This window comes from Eutrema salsugineum, unplaced genomic scaffold (genome assembly GCF_000478725.1).
Source record: "Eutrema salsugineum unplaced genomic scaffold, Eutsalg1_0 scaffold_22, whole genome shotgun sequence".
Taxonomy (NCBI): Eukaryota; Viridiplantae; Streptophyta; class Magnoliopsida; order Brassicales; family Brassicaceae; genus Eutrema; species Eutrema salsugineum.
Genome location: NW_006256812.1, coordinates 1693383 through 1707308, shown reverse-complemented (window position 1 = coordinate 1707308; position 13926 = coordinate 1693383). Strand labels below are relative to the sequence as shown.

At 38.9% G+C, this 13926-nt stretch overlaps 4 protein-coding genes across 5 annotated transcripts; 1 reads left to right on the top strand and 3 right to left on the bottom strand.

Annotated features, from left to right (window-relative positions):
• Nucleotides 1-223: 223 nt before the first annotated feature.
• Nucleotides 224-2041, bottom strand: LOC18015674 (60S ribosomal protein L7a-1). The gene is made up of 6 exons (XM_006397893.2): nt 1908-2041; nt 1570-1611; nt 1276-1477; nt 874-1172; nt 686-778; nt 224-591 (listed from the first exon to the last, which is right to left on the bottom strand). Exons 1-6 carry the CDS (start codon nt 1908-1910, stop codon nt 460-462), a joined length of 771 nt encoding a protein of 256 aa, XP_006397956.1. The 5' UTR covers nt 1911-2041; the 3' UTR covers nt 224-459.
• Nucleotides 2042-2643: 602 nt separating this feature from the next.
• On the top strand, nt 2644-5727 carry LOC18015673 (magnesium/proton exchanger). Of its 2 annotated transcripts, none has more exons than XM_006397891.2 (9): nt 2644-2860; nt 3213-3633; nt 3727-3902; nt 3995-4113; nt 4209-4375; nt 4524-4621; nt 4722-4938; nt 5026-5155; nt 5228-5727. In XM_006397891.2, exons 2-9 carry the CDS (start codon nt 3243-3245, stop codon nt 5523-5525), a joined length of 1596 nt encoding a protein of 531 aa, XP_006397954.1. In that variant the 5' UTR covers nt 2644-2860; nt 3213-3242; the 3' UTR covers nt 5526-5727. The 2 variants fall into 2 exon arrangements, with proteins under 2 accessions (XP_006397954.1, XP_006397955.1); XM_006397892.2 differs by having other exon boundaries at nt 2645-2860; nt 4506-4621.
• A 147-nt stretch (nt 5728-5874) lies between these two features.
• On the bottom strand, nt 5875-8078 carry LOC18015672 (blue-light photoreceptor PHR2). The gene is made up of 4 exons (XM_006397890.2): nt 7051-8078; nt 6416-6657; nt 6249-6314; nt 5875-6164 (listed from the first exon to the last, which is right to left on the bottom strand). The coding sequence occupies exons 1-4, from the start codon at nt 8008-8010 to the stop codon at nt 6083-6085; spliced, it is 1350 nt and encodes a 449-aa protein (XP_006397953.1). The 5' UTR covers nt 8011-8078; the 3' UTR covers nt 5875-6082.
• Nucleotides 8079-12057: 3979 nt separating this feature from the next.
• Nucleotides 12058-13926, bottom strand: LOC18015671 (U1 small nuclear ribonucleoprotein A). Its single transcript, XM_006397889.2, has 5 exons — nt 13787-13926; nt 13495-13667; nt 13063-13156; nt 12683-12777; nt 12058-12534 (listed from the first exon to the last, which is right to left on the bottom strand). Exons 1-5 carry the CDS (start codon nt 13875-13877, stop codon nt 12244-12246), a joined length of 744 nt encoding a protein of 247 aa, XP_006397952.1. The 5' UTR covers nt 13878-13926; the 3' UTR covers nt 12058-12243.

Sequence of the window (13926 nt, the reverse complement as noted above, 5' to 3'; positions counted from 1 at the left end):
AAATTTGAAGAAATTTAATTAACAATCCAGGCCCAAACTGTTTAGCTTTTCTTTGTCAAAGCCCAAGACCATTATTTATGATTTTCTTTTTCTGACAAGCCCATTTATTTATTGTCATTTTACCAAAATTACCCAGATAACATTTTTTTCCCATAATGTAGAATATAGACCCAGAATAACTATTCGTATTATAATATTATTATATAGTCAGATGACGACCAAAAAAGCAAAATTTAGCCTCGATGATACAGAAGTTTCATTATCAAATGTTAAGTTTAAGAAGTTGAGAGAGCAAGGGGATAAAAAGCTTAAACAACATAGAAACCGTCTGAAGAAAGTGCAAATATCCATAAACGAGGGGGTTCAACTAAAAAGAAACAGCTAAACAAAAAAGCTCTCTATGAAGTTTTACGAATCCGAGCATATGGCTTTTGAGCAAAACACACAAAGAGATCCTTCTTAAGTCATCCTCTGGGCAGCCTCCTTTGCAAGAACCCTTTCCTTGGCCTTTGTCTTGGCTTGAGATTTGGATCCCATTATGCCTCCTCCCCATTTCTTTCTGTACTCGTCGTACTTGTCGTTGAAGTTGGCCTGTACACCGAAGAAACCATAACCAAGTTAAAGATCATAAGAATCTCTCAAGTAAAAGAATTCATCATTCCAACTGTCACAGAAGCTTTTTTACCTTGATGGCCTCAAGGATTTTGCTGAACTCTAGCTTGTCCTCGTTCTTGACAGTGGTCAAACACAAGCAAGCGGCAGTCTTTTGGTGAACGACCTGAAAGTAAGAGCAAGAGACAACTGTAAACCCACCGTTTTAACTAGACACATGTGAGTGAAAATTAGATCCCGAGATGGACCTATAACACATACCGCTCCAAGACGAGATTTCCCTTTGACAATGCAGTAAGGGACTTCCATCTTCCTGCAGAGAGCAGGCAACCAGACGACGAGCTCGATTGGGTCGACATCATGAGCAATGACAACAAGCTGTGCCTTGTTCTGCTCGATGAGGTAGGTCACATGGTTAAGGCCATACTTCACAACAATAGGCTTCTTGGATTCAGAAGGCTTTCCCTCGGCTTCAGCTTGAGCCTTCTTTACAAGACGCTCTTTCTTGGCAGCTTTGTCTTCTGGCCTGTACTTTAGAAGGATCTTGAAGAGGCTAGTTGCTGCAATTAACAATATGGGATGTGGTGAGTGCAATGAGGCAAAAATTTCAAGTAACATTATTAAAAAAAAAAGAAGCAACTCCAAAACCCATCATTGACTCACCGAGATTCTTGTCAAGAGTCTTGGTGAATTGGTTAAGAGCTGGAGGAACCTTCAACCTCTGCTTAAGGATCCTCTTTTGTCTTTGAAGACGGATTGCCTTTGGCCATTTGATGTACCGAGTAAGATCCTTCTTGGGAGGCAAAGCTCCACCAATACCGAATTGCTTAGGCCTCCTCTCGAATAGAGGGTTCGTAACTTTTTCCTGGAAATCAAAAACATAGCACAAACTTAAGCAAAATATCTAAATGTTCGAAAACCTTCCTTGGAAATAAAAACAGCAAATTAAAATCGTACCGTCTTCTTCTTGGCAGCTACCTTCACTCCTTTCTTTGGGGCCTAAAACAAAACCATGGTGTAATCAGAACAAATGAAGAATACCCAAGTGAAAATGGAATGAGAAAGCTATTGCTCTCTGCGCAAATTTCTGGGTTCACTAACTAGCTCTCTATTACTAACTCTAACAAACCCTAATCAGATATGAATTCATCTCTGCATCCAGGAGAACGGAAACACTGACCCATGCCAGATAAACGAAAAAAAAAAACTAATTCGTTGAATCTACAATGAAAACAAACACCTAAGAGATCAAAACCAAAAGAAAACAGAAACCAAAAGAGAGAAGGGAGATCTACCATCGTCGTCCTCCTCAGCTGTGCAACTCCAAATTGGTTTCTGCAAAACGGACGGCTGAGTCAAAAGTGTATCCCTTAGGGTTTTGCCTTAAATACAACACAATTGATAGGGCTTCTTTAGTTTCTGTATATTTCTTGATTTTTAAAAATCAACATAAAAATTGCCAGCTTAATTACAAATATACCCACCCCTACGGCATTTCTCTTTCACTTTGTTACGGAGTGACGACCATAATAGTTTCCTTTACCGAGTGTATTCTTTTTATTTATTTATTTATGGGATTGGTGGTTTTGGAGTACTTACTTTTCTTGTAAACTAGTTTTTTCCCAACATGTGAAAACTATATGAATAAAATACTTTGGTTAACCAAATCAAAGGAACCAAATTTACAAACTGAAATCAGAAAAGTATGATATAGCACTATAAGCCAGCTTGATAATCTGGTTTTACATTTAACATACGAGTACAATGAAAAAAAAAAGGAAATAAACCGGGCTATCAGGCTTAAGAACTCTGTTGGCTGAGTTAAAAACGCTGGCCAAATTTTTTAGATATGTTTGTCATCTTTACTAATTCCATATTGTTTGTCTGGAAAGATAAAGTAACCTCTTACTACATTAACATATATCTCATCGTCCAAATTAGTGCTGCTAACTCCGTATATAGATGGGAAATGTTTCGTCATTATTTGTTATAAATAAGTGTAGATATAAGATACAATTTGCATCACGTTTGGGTATTTGATACGATGGACAGAAAATCCGTGCAAGATACAATTGAGGAGTCATGCAGAGATTAGATGTGTGTTTGCAATAAATGGCTCACGAGTCTCCACTCCAAAAACCAACTCCTGACACGTTCCAATTAGCGCCTCTCCTCTCGCCTTGTGTATCTCGGGAAATTTCTCCAGTGTTGGGCGGATTGTGAATGCCGTTCACTGAGATATCCTCCGGTACGTTCCCATTCATCAACTGGGTCACTCTTGTTTTCTCAGATTTCCCTTCGTGTTCTGTTCTCAATTCGTGATTCTCGTTGAGATTTGTTCGGGACCATCTTCGAGAATTCGGGTTTATTGTCTCAACTTGTTTAACTTTCTTTTACCGAGCCAATGATGAAGTTTGCGTTCTTTTGTTGCTTCTTGAGTCTGGTGGACATGCCATTGGATCCTTCGCAAGTGTTACGGATTCTCTGGAAATAAATCTATCGTATATTGCATGTTCCGTTTGTTTCGCGATTTTCCTGCTACTATTCGATCGAAAGATTCTTATAAATTCTAATCGTTCCAAGCTTCTTTCGAGTGCCAGATCCAGCTTCCCGGTGAGAAAATCAGCTGAATGGCCTCGATTCTTAACCAAACCCAGGAATTGCAAGAATCTTCTAGGGTTCTTGGGCATGTAAGATGTGAAAGCTACTTTATATACCCCGGAGAAAGTAGCTATTCAGATGGCTTGAGGGCTGTTTTCTATTTCCTCGGTCTTGCCTACTGCTTTCTCGGGTTGTCAGCGATAACTGCACGCTTCTTCAAGTCTATGGAGAATGTCGTCAAGCATTCCCGTAAAGTGGTTTCTGTTGACCCCATTACTAAAGCTCAAGTTATCACATACCGGAAAGTTTGGAACTTTACTATTGCAGACATCAGCTTGTTGGCTTTTGGAACTAGCTTTCCTCAGATCTCCTTAGCTACCATTGATGCTATACGGAACATAGGGGAGCGTTATGCTGGAGGTCTGGTTATTTTCTTCGGTTAGCTTGACAGTTTTAACTCTTAAATCTCTTCAGTTCACACTGTGAGTTCTCATATGATGTTGTGTTGTATAGGTCTTGGTCCAGGAACACTTGTTGGCTCAGCTGCATTTGATCTCTTCCCCATCCACGCTGTTTGTGTTGTGATGCCAAAAGCTGGAGAATTGAAAAAGATATCCGACTTGGGTGTTTGGCTTGTTGAGCTGGCTTGGTCTTTTTGGGCTTACATTTGGCTCTACATAATCCTTGAGGTAACTGTGAAAACAAGGATTCTGTTGAATTTATTTATATACTCACTCATATGGGGTCTAACATGTTTTTTCCATTTTCTTATGTCTCACAGGTGTGGTCACCTAATGTAATTACACTTGTGGAGGCATTATTGACAGTAGTGCAATACGGATTACTTTTAGTTCATGCGTATGCGCAAGACAAGCGATGGCCTTACGTGTCCTTACCTATGTTGGTTTCTTCTCCAGGCAATACTATTAGTTTTCTGCAAATTGAATTCCTACTAAAAAGATTGAATCTTTGTGTTTGTTTTTGATATTTGTAAGGTCAAGAGGTGATAGGCCAGAGGAGTGGGTTCCAGAAGAGATTGATCCATCCAAAGATGACAATGATGTTCATGACGTGTATTCGGAAGCCGCTCAAGAAGCTGGTGAATCGGGAAACAGGAACATTGTTGATATTTTCTCTATTCATTCTGCTAATAATGATACAGGTACTAAGTATGTGTAGGTTGTCTTTCTGTTGATATAAGATCAATTTGAGCGCAATTTCCAAACATTTACGTATATATATCTCTGTTACTGTTATAGATCAAAATTTCCGTGTAACGAACGCTTTTGCAGGGATCACCTATCATACAGTGGCAGATACTCCACCAGGATCTTCCACTGAGAGGGGTAAGGCAAAGAATTCTAATGTTTTCGACATTTGGAAACATCAGTTCGTGGACGCAATAACGGTAAAATCTTCGACTTACAATGTGTTTATATACTCCATTTTGGGCTTTTGATCAGCACATCTTTCTTAACTAGTTTCTAATCTGATTCTTAATTAAATAGTTGGAAACATCAGAATCAAAGAAAGTTGACAACATTTATCTTCGACTCGTGAAAGCCTTTTGGCAATTACTCCTTGCCCCTTGGAAAATCCTTTTTGCGGTTGTGCCTCCTTGCAACATCGCTCACGGTTGGATCGCATTCATCTGCTCTCTTCTCTTCATCAGCGGAGTAGCATTTGTCGTCACAAGACTTACCGACCTTATAAGCTGTGTCACTGGTACCCCACACAAAGCTTTCAAGAATTCCATCAAAAGATTCAAGTTTTTTAGCCGTTGAACATTTGAAACTCTTTTTCGTTTTGCAGGAATAAACCCATATGTGATAGCATTCACAGCACTCGCAAGTGGAACTTCATGGCCAGATTTAGTAGCCAGCAAAATCGCTGCAGAGCGACAACTAACCGCGGATTCAGCCATTGCAAACATCACCTGCAGGTGAAAATCTCAAAACCCTTTTTAAAACAATCAAAGATCTTTTCGTGATATTTTTGGATATAATTCCTGCAGTAACTCGGTGAACATCTACGTGGGGATTGGAGTTCCGTGGCTGATAAACACAGTATACAACTACTTTGCATACAGAGAGCCTTTATACATAGAAAACGCGAAAGGATTAAGCTTTTCTCTGCTGATATTCTTTGCGACTTCAGTGGGATGTATCGTGGTGCTTGTGTTGAGACGGTTGATTATAGGAGCTGAGCTTGGAGGTCCAAGGCTATGGGCTTGGCTTACCTCTGCTTACTTCATGATGCTTTGGGTCGTCTTCGTTGTTCTTTCTTCTTTGAAAGTTTCAGGCATCATATAGAAGGAAGCAACAAAAGCAAACGAGAAAGAAGAAAAATCTTACTACAAGACATGTCCTCCTGTTTTACTTAAGGGTTTTTCTTATAAATATCAGAGGCAGTGGGCTAAATATGTGTTACAAATATAAAAAGCATATTAAAGATGATTTTGGATTGGATCATTGGCTAAATAGAAGGTAGAACAGAGTTGACAGAGTATGTATAGTTCAGGGATCCATTCATTTCACAGCTTCTCATGGTTTTAAAAATATTAGTTATGACTAAGAAGGCTGTTAATCTAATACTATTTCGTATAATTATTTTGAGATTGTGTCAGTGATACATTCTTAATCCTCCAAACTTGGAGATAAACTCAAAGGAGCGGAGACTTAGATTGGAATTGAGGACTGGCAATGTTTGGGACTAGAAAATGACAACTTGATTGAGCACAATAAAGCTTATTTAACCATACCCTTCACTTTTAAAAGAGAGCGATTAAGTCATGTCCGAGTAGCAAAAAAAAAAGTAGGGCAAAATCAGATGCATTCTAATTTCTCCGGTCACCTGAAGTTTTCTAAATTTAAGCAAATGCGCCGGTACAGGCTGTAGCAGGACCCGCCTCGACCTGCGTCTTCGCCGAGCTGTACTTTTTGGTTATAAACCTGTATAAACACACATCAAAGACAGATTCAGACAAAAAAAAAACAAATTCTCCTAGGGGACAAGTCAAGAAAGCAAGATCTCACCTGAAGAAATCCCTCCATAGCAACTCATACATTAACCAGTTCAGTCCAGTATCTCCGGGTCCGTTCCTGAGAAAATCATTTCCGAGAATGGTGACTAGACACATACCCTTAGTATGTCCAAATCGGTTTAACAGAGTTCCCTAAAGTGTTGCGTTCTGAGACATTACCTTGGGGTTTTGGGGGTGGTTGATGCAGAAACTGATCTCTTCAGCTCATCGAACATGGAACGAGGAGAGATGCTCCCCATGGCTAGCCAGGGTGATATCTTGCACGAGAAGTTTGCACCAAACACACTGTTGTTGTCTCCTTTCTGATTTTTCTTGTTCAATCGAGCTTGACAATCCGCTGCAAAGCTCTTTAGCCTATTCAACGCCTCTGTCTCGCCTCCAGCCATTGTCGGTTTCCCCTCCTAGACCGCATAAAATTTTAAGAGTAAGTGTAAGAGCAGCAGACGCAGAGTGCAAAAAAGACATCAACTTGATCTTGGATTGAAAGAGAAACGTTCATTGATTGATGATATTATGAAGAGTGTTTCTCTTTTTAATCGGGTCAAATCAATGGTGGACTTTTAAACAGCCTTAAATCTGGATGGGAATTGCAGTAATATTACAAGCATTTTCACATATGAATCTCTATACTTTATTTGTCGTATAGAACTGGAACCAATTGGCACATTGTAAACCTTTAGAGGGAGATAATTCTAACAAAGGTTCCACCTTTCTAAATGCTTAAACCTGGAAAGTCAAAAGGACTAACCAAACCAAGCTAAATACTCCACTGAAGCAAATAGTGAAACTCAAACCTGGCTGGTTCTAGCACTGGGGCTAATGCCGAGATCCAACAGAGAAGGAATGTCGCCAAGTTGCACGTCACCTCGAGAGGGCAAGCTTTTCAATTGATCCAATGCTGCGATTGTCTTCCTGATCTCCAACTTCTGGACTTTGTCCTTGAATGCTCCGTAGTTCGACGGCAAATCTTCGATTTTGAATGGTAAATCGTCCAAATGATAGAGAGTGCTTCCCCAAAAGTACTTGACTTCAACGCCTTCCTCTTTCATGGCCGTCTCTATCTTCCCTTCTGCCTTGACCTCGTCGTGAGACACTTCCCTGTGAGCATAAATGGCGTCGGCGCCGATTTCTTTGGCCAATTCCACCAGAACAGATTCGGGTTTCCCGACCCGGACAACGAGGTTGGACCCTCTCGCCTCGAGATTCTTCCGGAGCTCCGTAACGGAATCGATCAGGAATTGGGCACGAAAGGGCCCCGTTTTGTCGAAGCCGGAAGAGGATTTGCCATAGTCTCTAGGGTCGAAGCAGTAAACGGGCAGGACGGAGACGCACTCGTCATTGGCGGAGTTGAGACACTCGTTGTCGTGGACACGGAGGTCGTTTCGGAACCAGACGACGGCAGAGCGGCGGAGAGCGGCGGCGGAGGAAGGATCGACGGGGCGACGCGGGACGATGGAGAGAGGGGATTGAAGAGGGTTAGCGGAGACGGTGGATTTGAAGGAGATTCTGGTGGAAGGCGAAGGAGAGACGGAAGATAGAGAGAGATGGGTGAGATAAGAGGCTTGAGTAGGGATCTTAACCTTGTTTGGGTGATGAGAAAAAAGGTGAGAGAATCGGAGAAAGTGGGTGGTGGAGTTGGGAAAGAAGGAGAGAGATAGAGAGGCGATTGGTAGAGAAGAAGGGATAATGGCGAGAGGTTCTTCTGTGGATTTGGTTTCTGGGTTTGGGTTTTCTTCTACGAGATTCGAATCCATTTTTGTTTTTGTTTTTGTTTTCAGGGAAGAGAATAGAGAAGACTGTAGAGTGAGATGAATGAGGACGACGATTAGCTATCTCTACCTCTCTTCCCACACAAATTTCTTTTTTTTTTTTTTTTTTTTAAAAGATATTTTTATGATAATTCCATTCTAAGGTTATAGCATTTTTTTAATTAATTGAAATGTTGGCTTTACTGCTGATTAACAAGAAATGATTTTTTTTTTTTGGGTTTCAAAACTAGTTGACTTTTTAATATATCTATAAATATAATTCTACTATTATTGACTATGAATACATTACATTAATAAAGGATTAAACGTGTGAACATTCACGCTGAAATGTTGTTTTGTTTTGAAACAATAAAATTTTAAACCAATTGAATGAGCAAACTGCCCGTTTGGGACACAGAAAAGAGAGAAACAAAAAATCAAAACGATAATGTAGGTAATTAAAGTTGTAGTTAAACACCGTAATTCCAGATTAACAAACATAAAATACCCTCTGACTCTGAAGTCCAGTCAGAACCCTCTGAGGCGCTCCGAAGGTATAGTTTCTAAGTCGTCGACTTCCATCGTCAAACTGTCCGTTTTTTTGTCATTTTTTTCTCACCAAATAAAAGGTCGAATTTAACCAAAGCAAACACACGTAATCGCCTAATTCTAAACACTGCATACATATACGAGAATTATCTAACCATCAAATCCATAAGCTAGTAACAAGAATATATGAAAATAAGAGTAGAAGAACAACCAAATAACGCTTGAGTTCCTGTATTTATCAAAGATGCATGGTTTACATCAATACCAAAGGTGAGGAGCTCATGTTGGAGGAGGGGAGCACGTGCAAACCACATGAGACAGATTTCGTGTTTGATTTATTGCTTTGCACGTGCCCTGCTTCTCCAACGTGGAGCTTCTCACCCGCAATTCCATTAACCATATATGTGAGCTTTTGTAATATGAGAGAGCTCTGGTTATGGAAGCTCTGTATATATAGGCCCCAAAGATTGCATTTATGAAACACATATACATATATATGTATATATGTATATATGTATGTTGGCGTGAGTGTGTTTTACGTAAGGCAAAAGAACCATGCCATGCCATGATGGCATCTCACGCAAAAGAAGGGTTGAAGAAGAAAAGTGAGAGAGTGAAGAGGGCTAAGAGAAACTAGGTCCAAACAATGCCTTGTCTAATAATTGCTGGGTTTAAAATCTTTTATATATTTCCACAAATCGTTTTTTTTTCTTTCTCTTTGAAAACGTGGGGCTTGTCTGTCCTAAATTTTATAAACTACCTTAGGTGTACCATATTTTGTGTTATTGCAGGATCCTATGCAATCGGTCACGCTTTGACAAGCAATATCTTAGACCTACATCTCCACTAATCTTAGCATCTACTCCGTGGTAGGAAAAACAAACATAATATCCACTTAATTCCATCCGTTAAATCTTCTCTAATCTTGTTTTTTCTTTTTAAGAGAGAAAGATATTCAAACATTTTCGAAAACGAAGCAAGTATCGGGATGCTAAAATTAAAATTGAAATTCTGGGTGTTCACTCGATTCTACTAGCTTTCTCTCCGTAAAGTGTACATTGCAAAAAATGAAACAGTTTATCTATGTGTCATGATAATAAATGCCAAATTTTAAAAGAATCCTCTGAATAAATTAACATACATGCATGAGTGTGAGAGAGAGGAGGGTCAAAAAGGGGAAGGTGGGTCGTCAAAAACTGTTGGGGGCAAAAGAAGAGAGGAATAATGAAAGAGTGCACGTAGGGCTTTGCGTGTTGGCCTAACTTTCTCTAACAAAGAAAAAAAACATTCAAAATATGATGAGTTCGTAAGGTCCCTGTGTTGATAATCATTCCCCCCATCTCATATTAGTTGTTTCTATTATATGGTCTATGTATAGTGTATAATCCTCCTCGCATATTTATAAAGACTCCGGATAGGTAAATATGAACCCTAGCTTGTAGTCTTACTAGTTACTACTTTAAATGTCATATTAATTGGAGAGTTTACTTGATCCTTGAATGTTTACAGTTTTGACATCTAAATGTGCAATAGGTTACGATGGCTAAAGCGAGATGCTCATAAAAATAGCATGAATCGAATTAGTTGAATAATTTCGGTGTTAACATCTACATGTTTCAATGCTAAAATAAGATTCGGCAGACTAATAAAAAATAAAAGGATTTTGATGAGCATCTCACTTTAGGATGTAACTTTATATATATATATATATATATACTAATTAGGTGGTGTCACCCAGAGATGAACCAGCTACAAATCTTTTTTTTTTAAGCTACAAATCTTTTGTCTTGCAAAAAGAGGAGACAGAGTCAGACAATGAAGTCATCACCAAATCTATAAACACATTAATGCTTACGTGTTCGTATCACACTCGTGTTTCCTATTTAATGCTCACTACTGATCCTTTAATATTGGACCATCGTCTAATTAATGCTTTGGTGTTTGATAACTTTAATGCATCATATCGAGTGTCCGAAAATCTCAAAGGGCTTCCTTTTGATGAGAGAGGCGAGAGCTCACTCCCACTCTCTTGACGCACGAGTGTTGACCTAATAATCGCTGACGTCAGCTGCAACCAAGAAAAACAGCTACACAACAAAGACTTTTCTTTGACCAATCCAACATCACATAATGATTACTGGTTTTTTTTTTTAATCTTAATAGAAGATACTACAAGAATTCATAATAACTCAAAAACAAAAATATCCATAAGCCTTTTCTAAATCAAAGTTCAGTTTGTGAGAATAGTTTTTATAGGGGTTTTTTTATTTAATATTAAAATTTCTTTCAAGATTTACAATTGCTGCTTCTTTTTCCTCGAGAGCAAGTGTACTTCTTTCGTCTAAAATACGAATGGGCTGAACTAAAGATGGGTCAGTATAGCCCATTTAAGAAAGTGAACTCTTGTCTTAGGACTTAGGAGTAACTAGTATTAGCACGGGAATATTTTTGTTAACTAAAAAAAACAAACTTTAGTTACATATTAAGAAATGGTAATCAAAGAAGGAAAAATAGAAAACCTAGTACCCCATAAACTTCTCTGCGTGCCATCTTTCTTCCTCACTCGATTCCTTAAAAAATCTGGTAAATTATAAAACCAAGATGAGAATGCTTATTATATAGAGCTATTTTATATTAGTTACCTTTGGGAATAATTTCATTGACGAATTTGATTGTTTGAGTACCTATTTTTTTCTGGTAATCGAGAAGAAGCAGTAGAGCTATGATTCCTTTTCACTGTGTATTTATATTTCAAACATCTGAAATAAAAAAATAAGTGGTGTATCGCAAAGACTATGGACCAATTTACGGGAAAAACTGAAACAATTGATATAGTATCTGTGTTAATTTTGTCTTAAAATTTAGTCATCTTTCCCACAACAGCACCGGTTTTGTCATCTTCAACACTTCATGTTCCTCTCGCCCCTACAATACAACCATACATAAATCAATTTTCTTACCAAAAACTTAAAACATTGAAATTATAGAGAAAAGGTAGAAACCTCTCTGCTGTTTTCAATCCATCGCTGCTGTAAATTCTATTCTACAATAGCAAAACACTTAAACAATTTGATCCTTTCGGAAGTGAATTAATGGAAGCGTTTTTACCTTTTAACAGAATTCCCTTCTTGCAATTCTATTGCGATCTGCATTTGCATTCTCTCTTACATGAATTGAAATGTCTTCTTAAGGATCAGATCTCCAGTAACACACTGCAAATCACTTGTCCTATATCTGCGTCAGCGTGAAGGTAGAAATTTGAGATGAAATCAAAATCCTTAGATGTCTCCGAGAAACTTAAGTAATCACTAATCTTCCACACTAAATCACTGCACAGAGTTATGTTTCGGATCGATTGAGAGTATCTTTAATATAGAAATATGGGAAAGAAAGATCAAGAAAGATCGTGGATGATGAAAAAGGATCGTGAGTCGAGAAACCGTTATTTTTTTTGCATCGTTTTTTTTTTTAATTTTAAAAATATATAAGCACAAACTATGTGGCAGAATTTAATTGGCCAGGTGACTTGTGCTTTAGTAATATAAGGATGCCTGGGATAAGAAATCGACGGAAGACATTTTCCAAGCTACGAAAATTCTACAACAAAAGAGAAGGAAGAAAATTGCGCAAAATAAACCATGGAAGAAGTGACATTGAGAGATACAAAGACCGATCAAACCAAACGGTCTTCTATTTCTTGGCATAGGTGATGAGCATTGGATTCTGCAGAATCTTGAAACCTTGAAGTCCCTGCATTGCAACCGTTGATTGCATCTCATCTGCAAACTCCACAAAGGCAATACCCGGTTTGGCTTCAACCATCCTAACCTCCTTGAAACCTTGGTACTGGTAGAACAGCATCTGAACCGTCATTGGAGTTGTGTCGTGAGGAAGGTTTTGGACAAAGAGGATGTTATTCGGCGGTGCCGGTGCCTCCGGAAGAATGGGTTTCACACCACCAGGGTATGGTACTTGCGAAAGCTGTGTAAAGCGTGGCAATAAAGAACAACGACTAAGAATGCATTGAAGGAACAAAAGGATCGGAACTCCCAGACAAGCATGAATGTGAGAAAAAGAATGAGCGGAATCAAGAAGATAAGAGAGGGAATAAAAGGTTGAGATGACTCACAGGAGGTGCAGCTCCATAGACACCTGGATATGCTGAGTTCATGGCATTGCCCATCTGTGTAGAATCATGATGCTGTTCTTTCTTTTTCTTGCCTCCTGCAATTCCAAAAGACGGTTTTTTATTTTTTTTTAGAGTCGAACAACATACTGTTTATAGGGTTGGAGAAGCAAAGATATCCCAAACTCACAAAGGATGTATACATGGCTTCACATAGTAAGTGCATGAGATGTGACTACTAATGATTAATGCAGAATGTCATGCGAGAAATGAATGATGAAAGAAACAAAAAAGTTCTACATTTATATTTGCAACAATGCTCCGGCCAAGTGAGACAAGGAAGCAGTAATGCAAAAAATAAAATGAAAAATTGAGAGCCTCACCTTTCTCCTCGTGTCTCTTTCTTTTCTCGCGAGGAACAAATGTACCATCGGCCTTGGCAACAACATCTGATTTTGTTTTCGCAAATTGTATTCTCTGTCCAGATTGTTCAAGTTGAGACAAAGTCATCGGTAAGTATTTCATCAACACAAATACTAAAAGAGATAGATCCAATCCAATCTCTTCATTAACCTAAAAGCAACCACAACAATCGGTCTCGCCTCTCAAGCTGAATTTAAAGTAGAAAATCACAAGCAAAGTTTCCTGGAATCCAAAGTTCCGTTCGGTGAAATCAAACCTCCACTAAGTAAAGTAAAACCCTAACATAATCAAGCATCCTGGGTAATAGCGAAATCCATGAATTATGACGAATTCAGCGCAGCAACAAAGTGTAATTCGAGCAAGTGGAAATTTCACTGCAAAAGATATCGTACCATGGGTTTATCGTAGAAGGGAAATCCATTCATTTTCGCAATAGCAGTCGAAGCAGATTCCGCGCTCTCGAACACAACCCAAGCTTGCCCTTTGTGCTTCAATGTCTTAAACGCCAACACCTCCAGTATCTTTCCGAACTGAGAGAAGACGGCGTTCAGGGATTTCTTCAGCTCTGTACGGGTTCCGAATAAGAAGAAGAAGAAGAAGAAAATATCTCAATCAACTGAAATCGGAGCAAATACATGACGATAAGTAAAAAAAAAAAGAGAGAGAGAGAGATTGATTGATCACCATCGAGCTTCACTTTTTCGTTGAGGTTATTGATGTAGATCGTCTGGTTCGGAGAAACCTCCGACCCTTGATTAGCCTCCTGCATCTCCATCTTTCTCCGATTTACGAAATCTCCGGCGAATTAGCGAAATCGAAAAGGT

Coding starts and splice junctions, on each gene's coding strand:
- LOC18015671 (XM_006397889.2), bottom strand. CDS start 13,877: ATGGAGATGCAGGAGGCTAATCAAGGGTCGGAGGTTTCTCCGAACCAG. Junction 12,778..13,062: donor AAAGAGACACGAGGAGAAAG/GTGAGGCTCTCA, acceptor TTGGAATTGCAG/GAGGCAAGAAAAAGAAAGAA. Junction 12,535..12,682: donor TCTATGGAGCTGCACCTCCT/GTGAGTCATCTC, acceptor CGCTTTACACAG/CTTTCGCAAGTACCATACCC.
- LOC18015672 (XM_006397890.2), bottom strand. CDS start 8,010: ATGGATTCGAATCTCGTAGAAGAAAACCCAAACCCAGAAACCAAATCC. Junction 6,658..7,050: donor CCAGTGCTAGAACCAGCCAG/GTTTGAGTTTCA, acceptor TATGCGGTCTAG/GAGGGGAAACCGACAATGGC. Junction 6,165..6,248: donor CTATGGAGGGATTTCTTCAG/GTGAGATCTTGC, acceptor GTGTTTATACAG/GTTTATAACCAAAAAGTACA.
- LOC18015674 (XM_006397893.2), bottom strand. Junction 1,478..1,569: donor TAGCTGCCAAGAAGAAGACG/GTACGATTTTAA, acceptor TTTGATTTCCAG/GAAAAAGTTACGAACCCTCT. Junction 1,173..1,275: donor GACTCTTGACAAGAATCTCG/GTGAGTCAATGA, acceptor TGTTAATTGCAG/CAACTAGCCTCTTCAAGATC.
- LOC18015673 (XM_006397892.2), top strand. CDS start 3,243: ATGGCCTCGATTCTTAACCAAACCCAGGAATTGCAAGAATCTTCTAGG. Junction 3,903..3,994: donor GGCTCTACATAATCCTTGAG/GTAACTGTGAAA, acceptor TATGTCTCACAG/GTGTGGTCACCTAATGTAAT. Junction 4,114..4,208: donor CCTTACGTGTCCTTACCTAT/GTTGGTTTCTTC, acceptor GATATTTGTAAG/GTCAAGAGGTGATAGGCCAG.